The following is an 18,315-nucleotide window of genomic DNA, read 5'->3' on the forward strand; positions in this document are numbered from 1 at the left end:
TAATCACAATATTTCTCCTCTAAGCTTTAATAACAAGTTTAAAATAAATAAAAATGATAGCTATAATCTTAGAGCGAATATGTCCAACACATATAAACTGCCTCGGATATTAAACAAATATTCAGAGTACAGGATTCTATATCGAGGTCCAAAAGTATGGAATACTTTTCAAAAAGGATTCAAAGGTACGGTAAATTCGTTAAGTTCATTCAAGTTTTTAACAAAAAAAGAAATTTTTAAAATATAAGAAACGTTTTTGGTTAATGATACTTTGAATAATTTCTCATAAATCTGTTTTTGTTTTATTTCTACTTTTGTTAGTTGCTTATCGATTTTATTAGCGAATTACGCGTTTTATTACGATATTTTATTGAAATTTTATTACGCATATTGTAACATATTACGATATTTTTTTGAAATCTTGTTATAGGGGCTCTATGAAAAGATTGCGATAACGTACTGTCATCCTCATCTTCTTTGAGCCCCTATCTGTTTTACTTATTTTATTTATTGAAATTTTATATTACGAAGTTGTAAAATCTTATATTATATTAAAACAGAGAAAGAAAAAAAAAAAAAAAAAATGTTATACTTGATTAAATTTTATCACTTTACCACTTATATCTATTAAACCTCTTAAACTTCATCGTTTGTCATCAACAAATTATTGAACCCAGTAGACTTTTTTGGCAGTATGAACTTCTTTGGAACCGTGCTGTTGGTGTGGAAATCTCTTCTTATTTGACTGGGAAGTGTCAATAGTTTTTTTCTTAATTGGGGTTTTTATGTATTTTGACTTTCTTCTACCTTTTTTACTCTTACCTCCTTTATATCTTTGTCCATCTGTTCACTTTCCTCTTCGGTTAACAACTTTAGGCTTATTTTCTGAAAGTAGTTCAATTTGATAAGGGTCAGCTTCTTAGATGTTATGGGATTTACATTAGTTTTTTTTATACTAATTATTATCATTTTTTTTTAATTTTAGGTGCCCCAAGTAGTCTTACGGTCTTATAACAGAGCACCGCAGAGGAGCATTTAAAAGGAAGTTCTTACCTCCTTCCATAAAACTTTCCCAGAGGCAATCCGTTGAAGCACAGATCTCCAGCTTCTGAGACAAGCGCGCTAACCACAGTGCTACAGTTGTTTTATGGGCAGGTGATACTCCTAAGCCATGTGAAGGAAACTTACCAAAGAGAATGGAAACTCTGATATCTAACTTTTTTTTATTGTAGTAGCAGGAGTAAACTTTTAATCCTCCTCGTGGCTCTATAAAAATAAAAATATTCAATCTGCAAAACAAAGTAATGCCAAAAAAGACATTTGGTCTCGAACCTAAAAATTGCTTTAGCTCTTCCATGTCATACTTAAATCAGAAAATAAGACAAATGAAATTTGCCCATAAATTATGTTTCCACCCTAAGAAAACCTTTCACTGTTGCTTGAAGCAGCTGAAATACAAAGATACTGTGTTGCTAGCTCAGCCAGTAAATGTAACTGATTCTTGTGTCCTTTCCACCAACTAAGCATATCAGATTTGTGCTTATCAGCGCATTTGGGCATAGCAATCCAACTCCCTTTCAAGGGCGGCTTTTAATGGCTAAAAAATACAAAAGAAATATATATGTTTTCAATTTTAAGTATAATTTCTATTCTGTTCAAAATGTTTAAAATTGATGCAAATCAAATTTTTTTCCTAATTGACAATAAGTATTTTTTTAAATATTAAATACCTGACAAGGGCCGTTCCAATGACTACTGACAGATGTGGGGGCGGATATTTTGTAGGTGATTGCTTTTTACCAAAAAAATAAGGTCCTCGTTTTTTGACATTTACCGACTAAAGGTTACAACTTGTCTTTCTACTAAATTCGGTAATTTTTGATAAAATAGTTAGTTATTTTACAATAAGTAACTATTTTATCAAAAATTATCGAATAATTTTTGATAAAATAGTTAGTTATTGTAAAATAAATATCAAGCAAAAATTAAAACGTTTCGTCAGTACTTTTCACCGGAATGAATGAATATTCCACTGACCAATATTAATATTGCTCACAGCATATTTAAAGCGACAAAATAAAACTCTTCTGGAGATTTTAGCAAAAATTTTGATAGATTATTAGATTTCTTATAAAAAACTAAAAAACTACGGTCTTAAAACCACATATTTAAACTGGCTCAAAAAATGAGTTTTTAAATCTATTAAAATGGTTGAAGGTAAATAAGTTATCCTTGAATACTAGTAAAACTAAATATACTTTTTCATAGACTTCATGATAAAGAAAACATTCCATTAAAACTTCCTGATCTTTATATAGACAACTCTAACACAAGTAGAGCAAGCATTGAGGTTTTCAGGTGTGATTCTCGAAAAAAATGTTACCTAAAGAGAATACACAAGAGTAGTTCTCGAAAAAAAGTATTACCTAAAGAGAACACATAAGTGTGTCAATTGTTGTCATTTCACATATTTTAAAGAACTATTCAGAAATCATCTCATACTCAATGCTTCTCAACATTCATCAAATTTTTATTTTGACTTACAAACTTAAAAAACAAACTTTAATCACATCCCAAAATTATAACTACTAAATGCATACTAATAATATGTAGGATACGTAAATTTACGTATAGAGGACGTATCTAATAATACGTATCTCCGAATCCGTAAGTATATGCTTTGATAAGCATTTAAACTTACAAATTATATGCAAAGGTTAAAATACGTACTTTTACTTATTTTAAAATACTTATATAAAATTTATTTGCAGTTAAAAATGGTAGCAAAACGTTTAGACTTTTTTTATAATTGAGATAAAGGACTCGAGACATGTGATTTAATTTTTTAGCAAATGGTATTATATATATGGTAAATAGTAAATGGTATTATATATATATATATATATATATATATATATATATATATATATATATATATATATATATATATATATATATATATATATATATATATATATATATATATATATATATATATATATATATATGGTAAATAGTCACTATATTAGTGACTATTTAATACTTTTTTTTTTTAATAAATGTCGTTGGAAGATTTAAGAAAATACAATTAAAATTACGTAAAGTTATAACTATAACTTTACGCGCGCGCGTGTGTATGTGTGTGAGTGTGTGTGTGTGTGTTTGTGTGTGTCTGTGTGTGTGTGTGTGTGTGTGTGTGTGTGTGTGTGTGTGTGTGTATTTGTGTGTGTGTGTGTGTGTGTGTGTGTGTATTTGTGTGTGTGTGTTAAGTAATTATAAATCTTGTGAAACAACTCACCCGACTCAAAAAAAATTGTGTGTGTGTGTACAAAAAAAAAAAATTATAAATCAACGTTTAGGTCAATAATCACAATTTCAAAATAAGCATCAACATGCAGATAGCAATTTTTTGAACTGTGTTCCTCATGAGAGTGATGTTGAATTTGAATGGTTTTGTAAAGAGATAGATAAAGTCAATGGAAAAAGTATTGCTTTTGTGATACTTGAGTTAGATATTCTGCGAGCGAAATGTTTGAAGGTGTTCAATTCGGAATGTTAGAAAAAATTTTTTTGTTTATTTATTTATATAAATATATAAAAGTATCTGTATAAAGTTTATGTAAAACAAAACAGCTTAGAATGGTTTTATGTGGTAAAATTAAGCTACATGCATGCCATAAAACATGCATTTGTATGTAATCATAGTATTCGTATGTATATTTAAAATTGTGCAAAGTATTTACATTAAAATAAAAATTTTTGAAGTTATTTTGCCATTAAAAGTTAGATTTAAATATTTTGCCAAAAAGGACAAGTGCATGTGTTTTGTTTTTAATGATTCATAATTTCCATTATAAAAAGGAAGACAGTTTCAACAAAGCCAGAAAGAGAAACATGAATGGATTTTACATGACTGCGAGAAAGACAAATTTTTTTAGTCAACCTGCATCAAAGTTACAGATATGAAAATGCCTTTACCTCGTCATTCAAGAAAAAAGAAGACTCGTACGAAGCATTTATTTTTTACGAATTTTCTAATTGGAAGAATTCTAATTAGTATTTTACGTCTGATGATGGTCTGTACAAATTAGACCGAAATATCACAAAAAAGAAAAACTAGTACGATGCTGATTTTGATGTTTTATAACTTATTATAAATTTACGTACAAGAAATGTCGCTTAAACACTTAATTGGAAGAAAGCGTTGCAAATTTTTACCTCTCACGACCTTTCTAAATTTTATAGGAAATCTGTTAGTATGATTGCCTTTGCATCATCAGGATCAATCCATCAACTTAATCACCAAAATTAAAAAAAAAAAGAATTGATGGATAATTGTACGGCTTTATCTAAAATATTTACAACTCTTCTTTATTTGGTAATTCCTCAATTTCGTTTAAGAAAAATTTAGATTAACTATCAATCATTATATTAACTAGTTTACTGGATTACTTATTTTTACTTTATATAATAGGGAACGCAAAGCCTTACCATTTGTGGAAAGAGTGAAAATAATTCAAACTTTTGCGTGCTACTAAAGCTACGAGGAAATGATTCTCTGGAATTGAAGAAATGTTTAAATCGTTCTGAAAAGCAAAAGTGGCTCTAATTGAAGACAAAACCCTACAAGAATTTGCTCATGCAAGGCTTTTTAAAACATGGGAAAGTATAAGCAATTCACAATTCTACAGTTTGATGGCCGATGAAACAGCGGATATGTTTGCGAAAGAACAAGTTTTGATCTGCATTTGACGTGTTAATAAAAAACTCAAAATTGAGGAGCTTTTTAAGAAATTTTATCAAACCAAAAGCATCAAGAGCGCAACTTTGTTAAACTGTTTGATGGACTTTTAATTTAACTTGTTAATTTAAAATTATCGGGGCCAATGTTTTGATGGATAGTTTAACATGTCTGAAAGTATCCATGGATTGCAGACTTTAAGGAAAAAGAAGGAAGGGCGATTTACATCCACTGACGCGCTCATAATATTAACTTGGTAGCACAAGATTTTGTTGAACATTAAACTGAGATCAGGAATAAGATGAACATAGTCTAATCATTCATCGCGTTTGCCCGTGGGTCTCCAAAACGTCTAGCATGTTTCAATAAATTTTGTATGAGAAAGGGTGTAAAAAATTGGAACATCACTGCGGTCATTTTATCCTACTCAATGGATCATAAGAAAATTATCCATTGTATCTATTACCAGTAACAGCCATCGTCAACAGGTTAGTGGATTTTGATATCATTCTGATATTTTAGCCAGGAATAAGTTAGAAGTAGTAGGTTATTTGGAACCTTTCCGTAAGTTTAACACGTTTTTTTGAGCATGAACTTCACGATAATTGAGGATGCTAATACAGCACTCCAAGGTAATTTTTTTTTAAAGTATTTTTTCAAATCATACTACTTTAAGCAGATTGTAATTATAAACTTTTATTGAAAAATATTTTCAGGCATGCAGAATCCCGGAGTGATATTAGCTTCAATGTTTAATGGGACGCGGTTGTTGTAGCAGTAGAACGTAGTGTACTCGGCAAACCGAAGATGCCGCAAAAACATAAGATTACCTCAAGATTTACTGGGAGTGGAGTTCCAAATATTGCTACAACTCCAAAGGATCACTACCGCCAGCTTTACTGTGTAGTTCTGAATTGCGTTATATGGTATTTGCAATCTGATTCGAACCAACAATGACTACTGAGCATTTATCAGGCTTTTGAGGAGAAAGATTCTCACAAAAGTGATAGAATCGTTGAAATTTGGTTAATTTTAACATAGCTAGAGGAGGAACATTTAAATACACTGAAGCTAGTGTTCTCCAAAATTTTGACTTTCAAGAGATATTATCCCATCTTTTTCTTTCCCAGCGTGTTTCAAATTTTTTTGTTTTGTACTTACGGTTATTCCCAGAAGTCACGGTCTTATCACAGTACAGTGTAAGAGCATTTAATTAGGAAGTTTACTCCTTCTTCCTTACCAAAGTCGTTTAATGGGCTAGAGCCAGCGTCAAACCTCGGACCTCTTGATTCAAAACTCTAACCACACCGCCACGGTCTAATGAATTACGTCACCACCACTGCGCCACACTCTTCTGAAAACGGAGTTATCAAACCATGCGCCAAGTCACTGCACTATTTGTAGTCATCAAACTCTTTACGCCATTTTGTATATGTCATTTGTATGCGTCATTTTGTATGCGCCATTTGGAGTCATCAAATTACTTCGCCATTTGTATGCGCCATTTTGTATACGCCATATGTAGTTATCAAACCGTGCGCCAAACCACTGAATTGAAGTCAATGATATCAACTTTTAGCAACAAAAAAAAAATTTGCATTTAATTTTTTTAATTATTTTTCTGCATATATATATATATCCAGCAATAAAAATAGTCACTACTTTACTGCTTTCATTTGTGAACTCACATTTGTGAATACCATTAATAAAAAGTTCCGAAATTAAATTTAGATTATCAACTGAGTTAAAAGGTTTTCAATTCATTTTTTAAAAGTCAAAATTTTATTTTAATAATGATCTAATTTATAAAATTTTCTCAGAAGTATTTACTTTACGTAATCCAACAAGAAACCTGCCACCACTCATTTGACCTAGTACTAAGCCTTAGCAAACTTAGATGACATCTTGTTTATTGTTACCTGAATATAATGACTTTTTTATTAGTTTTGTCTTTCTTAGTTTTACTGAAAAAGTTTCATATTTTCTTATGTATTCTATAAAGCGACCCCAGATTATATTTCTTTCAGGCACTTTATACTAAAGTTAACAGAAACGGCGGGTAAATAAACTTTTTAGTAATAATCAAATTATAATGTTTTTAAGCAATAATTGGAGCTTTAATTACATGAGAGATTTTTTGAGACTAACTATCATAAACTCTTTGAAGAGTTCAAAATAATAGTGTGGTATGTTCACGAGATGTTGCAGATACATTTTATAAAAAAGGAAAACAAAATCATTGCTTATTTTTACCTCCTTTAATAATACGTAAGCCGAGAACCAAGAGGTAATATGTCCGCGTTTTTTCTATTTGTTATCAATAAATATTCAACAACCAAAAGAGTATGTGTCCAATAAATTTGGTCTCACGAATGATACAAACTTTAAAAATATCTAAAAAATTAGTCAGTCATTCTGACAGTAAGCTTTTAGAAATTAAATTTTAAAACTTGGTTTTCTCGGAAACACAAAAAATGGACATACGGCCTCTTGGTACCCCCGCCACCAGAACCTGAAAGCCCTAAAATATTTTAGAAATATAGGATCCCTCCCCCACCACCACCACCACAAGAAATTCCTGGAATTGTCACTGCGTAGTATTTGTGAAGAATATGGAGGTTGAACGTTGGATTTGTAAAAGATTGATCTTGAAAGTTCATTAACTAAACAATAATTGTCTTCAACAAATTTGTGAATATAAGACACCAAATTGTTTAAAATAGTTAAACTTGTAAGCTTGCATTTGTTAATTGCTCTGAACCATTGAATAAGTGGTATTGGACAGTTTTTATCATGTAACTTTAAATGTTATCAATGCTTACTAATTCGACAAAAAGAGTGGAGTCTACGAAAAATTAACGGTAGTATAAAACAAAACTTTTATACCTTTTATTTTTATTTTAAGTGCCCTAAGAAGTCCTTACGGTCTAATCACAGAGCACCGCGGTAAGAGCATTCGAAAGGAAGTTCACGCTTCCTTCCTTAACGATATTATAAAGTTTACCCAGAGGTGCGTTGACCACGGATCTTAAGCTTCTGAGGCAAACGCGCTAACCACAGCGTTACGGCTGCTTGCTTTTCTTTGAAAACTAACTATTTGAAAACTATTTGGAGAGTTAGGTTCATGAGGTAGATCAATATTTTATTTTACCCACTTCTTGAAATGTATAAATTTCATCTGGGATAATGGAATCTTGCTCAGTTGGAGGTTTACGAAAGTTAGGACTTATAAACATAGAAGACGGAATGCAAATTTCATTAGAAAAATGGTTGGAACATGGTTTAACTCATTTTTTAAAGTAACTCGCTTTCCATATTTTAAATAGTTTGTTTCAAAATGATTTAAACTTATAACCGAATATTTACTTGTTTTCCAATTTGTTTTGATATAAAATTTGATCCATTTTTTTTTCTAAAATAGTATCTTTATAAAACTGAAAACAGCTTTACTTTGAAAAAAAAAACTAGATTCACTTTTTCTAAATTTATAGCCAGTTAGACAATTAAAAACATTTATTCACCATTATAATCATAATTAAGTTTCCAACTTTACAATATGTCCTTAAATAAAACTTTTTTAAAATTAACTAACAGACAAATAACTGAAATGCTGAAAACTGGCCTTTTTATGCAACATATGAGCCGTTCAGAAGCCAATGTGATTAACTACATAAAACATTTTTTTTTTAATTCATAATAGCTTCAAAAATTATCACGATTATAATTAGAAACCCTTAAAAATAAGTACTCTTATATAGATGTAAAAATTTTCTTAAACGATCTCGAAATCCTCTTGATATGAAATCTTAGATGATATAGAAATCTTTATATGATGTAGAAATCCTCTAATACGATATAGAAAAACACAACCAACGACAAATTACTTTAAAGACTAATACATATTATTTATTCTATTAAAAATTACCTAAATTTGAAAAATTTCAAGTAGACTTAATCACATTGTCTTTTGAACGACTCATATTCGGCTGTGTATTAAATAGGACATGCTCGTCATCAATATCGGGTACTTCAGACGTAACAAAATAATTTTGCAAACATTTTTATTTAAAAATATTTTATAATTCATGTATCTTTTAACATAAAAATAATGATTTAATTAAATGTGAATTTAAAATGTAACTTTTTTAGAAAAGATTTTAAAATTTACAAACATTTGTACATGGGTACGAGTTATTTTTTTTTTAATATTCACATTTTTTACACATATTTCAAACAACTTTTTAAGGTTGAGTATAAAAAAATTGATAAACTGCATTTCAAAATTAACATTCTTTGCCATTTGTTTATGCATTTTGATGGCAAATGACTAAAAATCTCAATATATGGCCTTTTTGACCTTTTTGTTAACGTTTGGCTTTTTGTGCAGCATGCTTAGCTTAGCTGCGGTATAATAGTACTTTCCACGCTATGCGCAAATAAAAAGGTGGAAAATTAATTTAAAAAATTGTGTTATAAAACGTTATTTAACGCATCATTGTTCTACAATATTTACACATTCAAAGCTCCGTCAAATGTTATATGCAAGCATAAAAATTTAAAAACTTTCTTAATAAATGCTTTTAAGCTGTCTTGCCATCAGCTGATTACGGTTGTATACGGTTAACCAAATAATTACCAAAATTATTACTAAGACTGATTAAGATCATTTAACACTTTTGATGTGCTACCTATTAATTATAGTGCTTGTATTGTTGTTAGTTGAGTGTGATATTTGTTTATTTTCATTTGTTTGTAATTTAGCAAAAGCAAGTAACGCATCTGGAAAATTTGGCGGTGTCGCAGGCGTGTTGCACGGTGCCACCATCTAAACAATCAAAAATAATATTTTAACAAATTCTTATATTGAATACTTTATTTTAATTTAACTATTTATTATTTTTTTAAAATAATAATAAATACAAATAAACAAAATAAATAAAAACTACAAAAAAGCAAAAAATCAGAATCAAAAATCAGTAAATGTAAAAACAATCATAATATTTTATATTAATATCTACATGTACTTAAAAATGTTTCAGGATATTAGTGCATTTGAGAGACACGTTACTGATAATATATCATGCGGAAAAACACCGCTATTATTAAATAGCATATGTTGGTACTCCTTTATCAGGACATACTGATAATCTTGAGCGGTTACATAAAATTTGCACTCAATCTGGGATTTGGTTTCATGATGAAGGGTTAACATTAAAATGTAATAGATGTATATATATATATATATATATATATATATATATATAACAATTTTTTTTTTTTAAAGATTAGCACCTGGGACTTACGTAAAACTTTTTATAAGATTTGTACTTAACATTAAACTATATAAAACTAACATCATCATCTGGATATGTGGGGTATATATAATATATATATATATAGTATATATATATATATATAGTATATATATAATATATAATATATATATAGTATATATATGTGGGGTATATATATAATGATAAAATTTTGAAATAGAAAGTTATTAAATTCTTTATTTTGTACTAAAAATTAATTCAACATTCTTTTAAATTTATAAAATGACTTAAATTTTAAACGTATTAACTAATTTATAATTTAATTTCATAAATAATTTTAAGATAACATGTTCTCAAAAACTTAGATTGCCTTGCAAAACGTTGTTTAAAGTAAAAAAATATTATATAAACAACTTATAGAAAAGATAAGAAAGAAAATAAAAACATTTGAGATTAAAACTTGAATAGGAAAACAAAAACTCCAAATCGAAAACTGTTTATTTTCCAGTTAAAAAAGTTATACTGAAATATTCATTTCGATATACTTTTAACTGGACATAGAATACTTAAGTTTTAATCCTTTTTTAAATAAATTTCTGTGTAATCCACATTTATATAAATATAATCACTTGTATTCTAAACATACAGTTAGAAATGAACTGTTTAAACAAACAGAAATGAACTGTTTAAACATACAATTAGAAATGTTCTGTTTTATTCAATCAATTCTATAATCTTGTCAGTACCAATAACTGCACGAATCATTTTTAAATTTTAGGTGTATACATATTAGGGTCATGACTTTTTTTCAACCCCATGCTCATGTACTGTAGTTTGATGAACTATTATTTGCATATCTTTTGAAAAAAGTTCATCCCACCATTGAAAAATCGATTTTGACATAAGTACCACTATGTATTTAAATGTATTTAGAATGTCATAGTCGTGTAATACAATAAATTTTCAATCCAACAATAACTCACACCGTTGACCTTGCTATGCTCTTGCTTGTTGCATAGAAGGAATAGAAGGTGCAATTTTTTTATTATTTTTGCATGACAAATACATTTCCTTCATTACTTTGATTGCACGCCCTGCGCATTGATTACTTCTGAGAATCTGTAGTATGGATGGCTCTCGCTTCCTGTGATTTTCAAAGAGCTTAATGCCTTTTTGTATGGATTCAGTACTTCAGTCAAGGTATTAAAGTCATTTTTGTTGTACAGTTGGTCTGTAAACCAATGGTCTGCCCAGCCATACAGTATAAATCAACATACTCTCTGCAGAACTGTCCTTGTTGAAGAAATTAAAATGAAGACTAGGATCGCTAGTACAGCTTTGGAATTCCACCTCGCATTGCTGGTGTGGGTAATTTTTGAAACCTGATCAATGGAAAATGTCCCTTTTCATCAAAAAATTGGAACATTCGAGTGAGATGAAATAAAAATTTCATATCAACTCTCCAGCCTGATGTTTCGAGAATTACTTTTATTCCGTTATCAAACTGTGTTTTCAGTTGTTCATACTCCTTCAACAATTAAGATATAAATGGATATTCGATGTTTGGCGATTGTGTTTTACTTCCAAGTTCTTCATCCATCACCAAATGGAAGATTCTATCTAATACATGGTGTTGACAACTGATAAACTGAGGTTTGTTGATGTGTTTCTCTGTGAACATTCGTTGCAATATTACAACAACACCATTCTTTTTTCCAGTGTTAACGCTGGTGGTATCTGTAACAATCATCTGTATTGAATTCCATAAGCGAAATTCATAGAGGAATTCATAGAAATTCCTTGAACAATAGTTTTTCCCCTGCCATCTTCCAAGCTCAGGACATCCAATTTGATTTCTCTTCTTTCATTTTTAAGGACAACCACTTGATAATTGATTCCGTTGATGTGTTTGCCATCAAAGTGTAAGGACCAACTTTCCATATGCAACTTTTCAATCATTTCTTTTTTCAGCTTGATTGCCTCTTTGATTGTTGACTTGTAAATAGCTGATTGACATGGTGTTGGGATGCCAATGCTTTCACGAGCCAATTGCTTGCATATGTTAGCAGCTTTGTTTGTTGATTCTCTTGTGTTGGTCACCAAATTAACTACAATTTGCTTTTATGATGCTTTCTGCTTGGTGTAGGAGTAGTCTCATCTTCTTCATTGTTTTCATATTCACTTTCGTCAGCCTTAGAGTCAGAATCACTAAAACCAGGATAGTAAGATGATGAGTTTGATGATCTATTAGAAAGTTTTTGTCTTTTAGAGGGATGGATCATTTCTTTACTGGCCGCTTGGCCTGTAGAGTAGCCCACTGTTCCTTTGCTTTCCACTTGGAGATGGTACAATCGCTTGTCCTCAGAAGATAACCATGTTCCATCCACTTAAGTAATATCAAAAATTTCATAAAGGGGTACGTAGCTTCCCGCTTGACACATTTATCATAACATTTCAGTATTTTATCAAGCTTTGCTCGTATAACTTGATCAGATATATGAGGAAAATTCAGTTTATTCTTCCACAATTTGGTGATTTCTTTGGAAATTTCCGCTGTTCGCTCCTTTCTTCCTTTGATTTTTGGTCCAAGGAAATGATAGCACCGAATAATTTGCTTTTGGAGAGGCATTCTACACTTTTCTTCCAGTGAATACTCTTCCAAAGGGACCATTCTTCTTTTATGAGAGTCTTCAAATGCTACTATCATTAGGTTGTAACTTAAATTTTGATTGAGTTAAGTTGTTACTTGATTTTATAGTGCAGTCTTCAGTGTGGTGGATAATCATCCAGCTCAATCCACAGTGCTGCTAATATTTCAGTGTTAATTTTCAGTGTAAATAACAAAATTTTTACATATTAAAATATTTTGATTTTTTCAACAGTTATTAAAATTTAAATATTCAAATAACACAGTGTAGAGAAAAATGCCATGTGATGGTGTAAAAAAGTTAATAACATTAAATCAATTGGATTTGGTAATCTAAGAGCATAGCATGCAGCATTAGATAGACAATGCAGTAGGATTCAGATCTAATGATGCAAAAAATTTTAAATTGTATTACTGTGCATACAGGCCGACAGAAAAATAAATTAAACATTACCATTTAACAATAACACATAAAACTGCAATATATCTGTCAATTCAAAACAGTATTATATTATAACTCAACATCAAAAATTAAAATAAAAAAAGAACATACTCCATTTTGTAAAAGTCTTCTTTTTTTTTTTAAACACCTTCACTTCAAACAAGGCTGCAAGCAACCACATTAGAGTTGGAAGTTAGTGGATGAGAAAAGATGAAGTTTATAGAGCAAGATAAAAATTGAAAGATGATTTAAAAGATTGCAAATTATATAAATCATGGAAGCAAGATAAAGAATTGAATTCCAAAGAACTTATGTTTGAGGGGAAAAAATTAGACAAATAATAATTTTCGAGGCACTTAAGAACAGTCACAGTTAAAAGATAAGAAATTAAATAAGTAACACAAGAATAAATTTTAGTATATGGCACAAGAGATGCTTGCTCTTTAGAGCAGTGCTTTAGAGTATTGGTAAAAAAAAAAAGAAGCAACATTACGACAATGCGATAATGGTTGGAGTTTGGCTGCAAGAACAGGTCCAACTATGTTTACAATGCATTTTTGCACCTAGTCTAAAAGAGAAATGGCTTCAATGGAAGATTTGCACCAGATTTTGGCAACAGTATTTCATACAAAGACGGATTTGAGATTTATAAACATAAAGAATAGAATCAGGAGTAAGAAAATGTCGAGCACGATTAAAAGATGCAACCTTAGCAGATGTTGATTTTGCAATCAATTTGATAAATGGTTTCCAAAAAAATTGGAAGTAAGAATTAATTTTAGAAGATGATGGGGAAATGACTCATCATATACATTACCATTCATAAATATAGAAAGATCTAGATGATTGCAATAACAATTGCCTGAAAAATATTGGGTTTTGACCAAATTAAAGTTCACCAGCCACTGTGAGCCTTTTCAAGCTCAAATGTCCCCTCCAAGCAATCAGAGAGAGCAATAGTAAACAGACATCTGTTTTCTGGAGAATTGTTTTGTTGGTAGATAAGAAAGAGGCTTGACTTGAAATCGTCAAGAGGGAATAAAAGATTCCATGCCAGCCTGAATCCAAGAAGTTATGTAAGAAGCACATTTATCAGCAGGAAGAAGAAAGATTACCCAAGGGCCATCACAAAGAAAATCATGGAAAGAGTTCTAGTCAGCTTTAAGGTAGTTGTAAGAGGTACAATGATAGGGGGATTCAGATGATGAAGAAGAATGAGATAATAGTTTTTGAGAGATCAAACCCTGATCAAAAGCACCTAAAGGTGAATGTGGAAAAACTGAGTACTGACTACGATCAGAAACAAGACATAAGTCCAGTAGATAAGGCAAATGATTCGGATTGTCTGGAAAGCAAGTTGGAAAGTTGACTATTTGAATTAGAGATTGAGGAAGGCAAAAGTTGTGGGCTTTAACGCCTGCAGAGCCACTGACACTAGAGCCGAGCCATTTAGTGTGATGAGCATTAAAGTCACCAACAACAACAATATTAACTAATGGATAGAGAGAGAGCTTGGTCAAATTGATAAGAAATAACATCAAAAAGAGTGCAGTCTTGAGATGGAAAGCGATATAGAACAAAGAGAAAGGCGATAGAGTGAAGTTGTGCTAATTGAAAGCACATAAAAGAATAGTCGATGAATTCAAACTTAGTTTCCCAACAAATGAGTAAATTCTTATGAATCTAAATGCCCATTGGATATTTTAATACTCAAAGACTCCAACTATTGAAGTCTTTGAGTATTAAAATTACTATCAACACTACGATCACAAGAAAAGACAGCTGAACTCAAATTAATTTCGCAAAGAAAAAAGTAGGTCTGGTGAACTTTGTAAGAGATAAGACTAGGCCTGTAAATCGAGCCTAACGAGCCAAGCTTGCCAGGGCTCGGCTTGGTTCGTTTACATATTAAGAGTGTTCAGGCTCGGCTCAAGCTCGTTTCGAACATGAGATTCTTTTTCGACCTCGGCTCGTTAAGGATTAGTATTGTTTGGGCTTGGCTTGTTTTACATATTGCTTGAGCTTGACTGGTTTAAAACTCAAAATAACTATTGTAAGCTGTTACTTTAAAGCTCATTTAGTAAAAAAAATTGCTCGTTAGAGGCTCGTCTGTAAATAATGCAAGTCCAAATCAACAAACAACATAAACAATCCTACAGTCTATTAAACATGCAAATAAACAACATAATGAAATAAGATCCCACAAATCTAATATTTCAAAATAAAAGTTAAAACTAATAGTTCAATGTTCAAACTTAATGTTCAAAGTTCAAACATAATGTAAACTCTCACAAACATAATAATTCCTATTAAACACTGCACTCTAATAGCTCAAATTACATTTTCACAAATATAAGTCTTGCTCTCATTGCATTGGATAAATATATATATATATATATATATATATATATATATATATATATATATATATATATATATATATATATATATATATATATATATATATATATATATATATATATATATTCGAGCTTTAATCGAGCCTATAATAACGAGCCTACGATGTTCAAGCTCAGCTCGTTTAATAAACGAGCCTAATTTTTTGTTCAAGCCCGCCTTGTTTACCATTCGAGCCGAACATGAACGAGCTCTTGTCGAGCCGATCACGAACACGAGCCAGGATTTACAGCCCTAGATAAGACTCAACAGAAAAGTTACTTCGAAGAACACAAATAATAGTGAATTATAGGTTTAGAGAACTTGGTGATGACAATGGTTTTTTTGTATTTTATAGTTTTTGGTATGTTAGTCATTTTTAAATTTGTTAAAGAACTTGACTCAAAGCATAGATAGTACACTATTTAATAGTCCAAGCAATTACCTCATTACTATTAATAAACCCTAAGCTATAACAAAGGGCTCCAAATGTGGCCTCGACAATGCACACCAAAAGTACGAACAGGGACACTATCCATGTGCAACATGGCACTGTTAGTACTCTGATATTTTACAGCTGTTGATGGAACCAGTCTCTCTAAGAGCTACCATACAGGTTTGGGAAACCTGACTATCAGCCACCTCAGAACAATTAAACTAAGTATTAAAGCTGTACCCTCATTAGGAGATAATAAAATGAGTTGCCTAGTCATAAAAACAGAGACACAAGCAAAACTCATGCATTGAATCTAGAAGATCCAGCATTCAATATCATAAACTGGAAACAATGTATTATAAAGACATCTACAACAGCCTAATAAATGAGGAAGGGGTGAGAGGCTGGTCAACAGATAGAATTTGTTTACCCCTTAAAGTATAAAAAATACAAAAAATTTGATGAGAAAATTAGTTTATAACTATAAATTAAAAATATGGAAGCAAGTTCATGTTTGTGACAAACATACTCACTGAAAGAAATATTGATCAACTGTGTATCAAGACATTTATGTGATGTGAAAAAAACTCTAAAAGCAATCAGAAGCATAAACCTGCATACCTAAAAAGCTATTTTACTAAAGAACTTTAGTCCAATGTTTGATATTCTATTAGCTTTTTGAATTGACAATTAAAAGGAAAATTGTTTAATTTATACATTTATTGTTGCTGTTTATAAAGTTGAGTTTTTGTAATAATGCTCCTGAGTGCTGTAATCGTATTAATTTTTTGCATGTGATTGGACCTGAGAATGCTTTTGAAATGAAAATATTTATGCCAATAAATAAAAACATAAGAATAATAAAATATAGAAACTTAAAAAAGAAAAAAGAAATCCTACAAATTTACAAGTTTACAATTGCTTTAAAAATTTAAATGGTGTCTGTAAAAAAAAACTAAAAAAATCATTTAGTTAAAAAATCTGAATTAATATCAAAATACAGACATAAAAATAAATAACTTTTAAAATTTATTAAAAAAAAAATGAAGAAAATAATTTAAGCATCCTTAGATTACCAAACTAAAGATTGCTCCTTTCTAAAAAATAATTTTAAAAATCAGTCTTATGTAATTTTCTAATGAGAAATTTACAGTAACTAATAAAATTATAAAAAATATATAATTTCTTGTAACATATTTTGAGATACGAAAACATTTTCAGTATATAAAATCAACATGATTAAAAATCAAACTTAACTAATGAAAATATTAATTGCATCAACTAATGTTTTTATTTCCATAACTTTATAATAACTTTATTGATGCAACAGGTATTATTTCTAAGAAAAAATATAATACTTTATGACAGAATAAAAGGGTATCATAATATTTGGAGTGAATTTTTATCTTTTTTGTTATTTTATCTGTAACATTTTACTTTATTTTTAAACTTCAACTAACATTTTAAATCTGAAAAAATAAACTGTATAAATGTCACAAGACATTTGTCATGTAATGTAAGTATCAGTTGATTCAACAATGAGCATATTAAAATTGTTTAAATTTAAACAAATTTTAACTTACAGCATGATGTGAATTATTTGGTATAGCAACTTCTTGAAAATATATACTTAAAGCAACCTAAGAAAAAATTGTATATATATTATAATATACCTTTATATATTTAAATATATATAAATACGCATGCATGAATATATATATATATATATATATATATATATATATATATATATATATATATATATATATATATATATATATGTATATATTTACATACATACATAAATACATACATACATACATACATACATACATTCATACATACATACATACATACATACATAGACACACACACACACACACACACACACACACACACACACACACACACACACACACACACACACACACACACACACACACACACACACACACACACACACACACACACACACACACACATATATATATATATATATATATATATATATAATGTCACAATAAATATGTCACAAAATTATGATACTTATAGTTATAAGTTTTAAAATCATTTATAAGTTATAAAGAGGTCTTTAAGTTATGTAATAAACTGTATTTTATATACATTGGTAACTTTTACCTCAAATTGCCATTGAGAGGCCTGTAATATTTGTTTAGCTTGTTCCCTGTTGCAACCAGCAGCCATTGTAAATTGATTTATCATAACTTGCTCCCGAAGACCATCCATTCTTTTCGATTCTTTATAATAACGTGTGTTTTTGTTATGATTTTACAACGCAAAAGTTTCATGAAAATCGCACACGAGCGTTCTATTCATAACATTTGAATGATGCTAATACATTATAACGTAGATAAAACA

At 29.8% G+C, this 18,315-nt stretch overlaps 1 protein-coding gene across 1 annotated transcript; it reads right to left on the minus strand.

Annotated features, from left to right (window-relative positions):
* Positions 1 to 9,193: 9,193 nt before the first annotated feature.
* On the minus strand, positions 9,194 to 18,284 carry LOC100207760 (UBA-like domain-containing protein 2). The gene is made up of 3 exons (XM_065803591.1): positions 18,076 to 18,284; positions 17,520 to 17,576; positions 9,194 to 9,566 (listed from the first exon to the last, which is right to left on the minus strand). The coding sequence occupies exons 1-3, from the start codon at positions 18,181 to 18,183 to the stop codon at positions 9,426 to 9,428; spliced, it is 306 nt and encodes a 101-aa protein (XP_065659663.1). The 5' UTR covers positions 18,184 to 18,284; the 3' UTR covers positions 9,194 to 9,425.
* Positions 18,285 to 18,315: the final 31 nt, after the last annotated feature.

This window comes from Hydra vulgaris, chromosome 08 (assembly GCF_038396675.1).
Source record: "Hydra vulgaris chromosome 08, alternate assembly HydraT2T_AEP".
Taxonomy (NCBI): Eukaryota; Metazoa; Cnidaria; class Hydrozoa; order Anthoathecata; family Hydridae; genus Hydra; species Hydra vulgaris.

What these genes read in the sequence shown, in the direction of transcription:
- LOC100207760 (XM_065803591.1), bottom strand. Translation starts at nt 18,183, where the DNA reads ATGGATGGTCTTCGGGAGCAAGTTATGATAAATCAATTTACAATGGCT. An exon ending in CCTCTCAATGGCAATTTGAG is followed by an intron (nt 17,577 to 18,075) that starts GTAAAAGTTACC and finishes ATTTTTTCTTAG; the next exon opens with GTTGCTTTAAGTATATATTT. An exon ending in CAAATAATTCACATCATGCT is followed by an intron (nt 9,567 to 17,519) that starts GTAAGTTAAAAT and finishes TTGATTGTTTAG; the next exon opens with ATGGTGGCACCGTGCAACAC.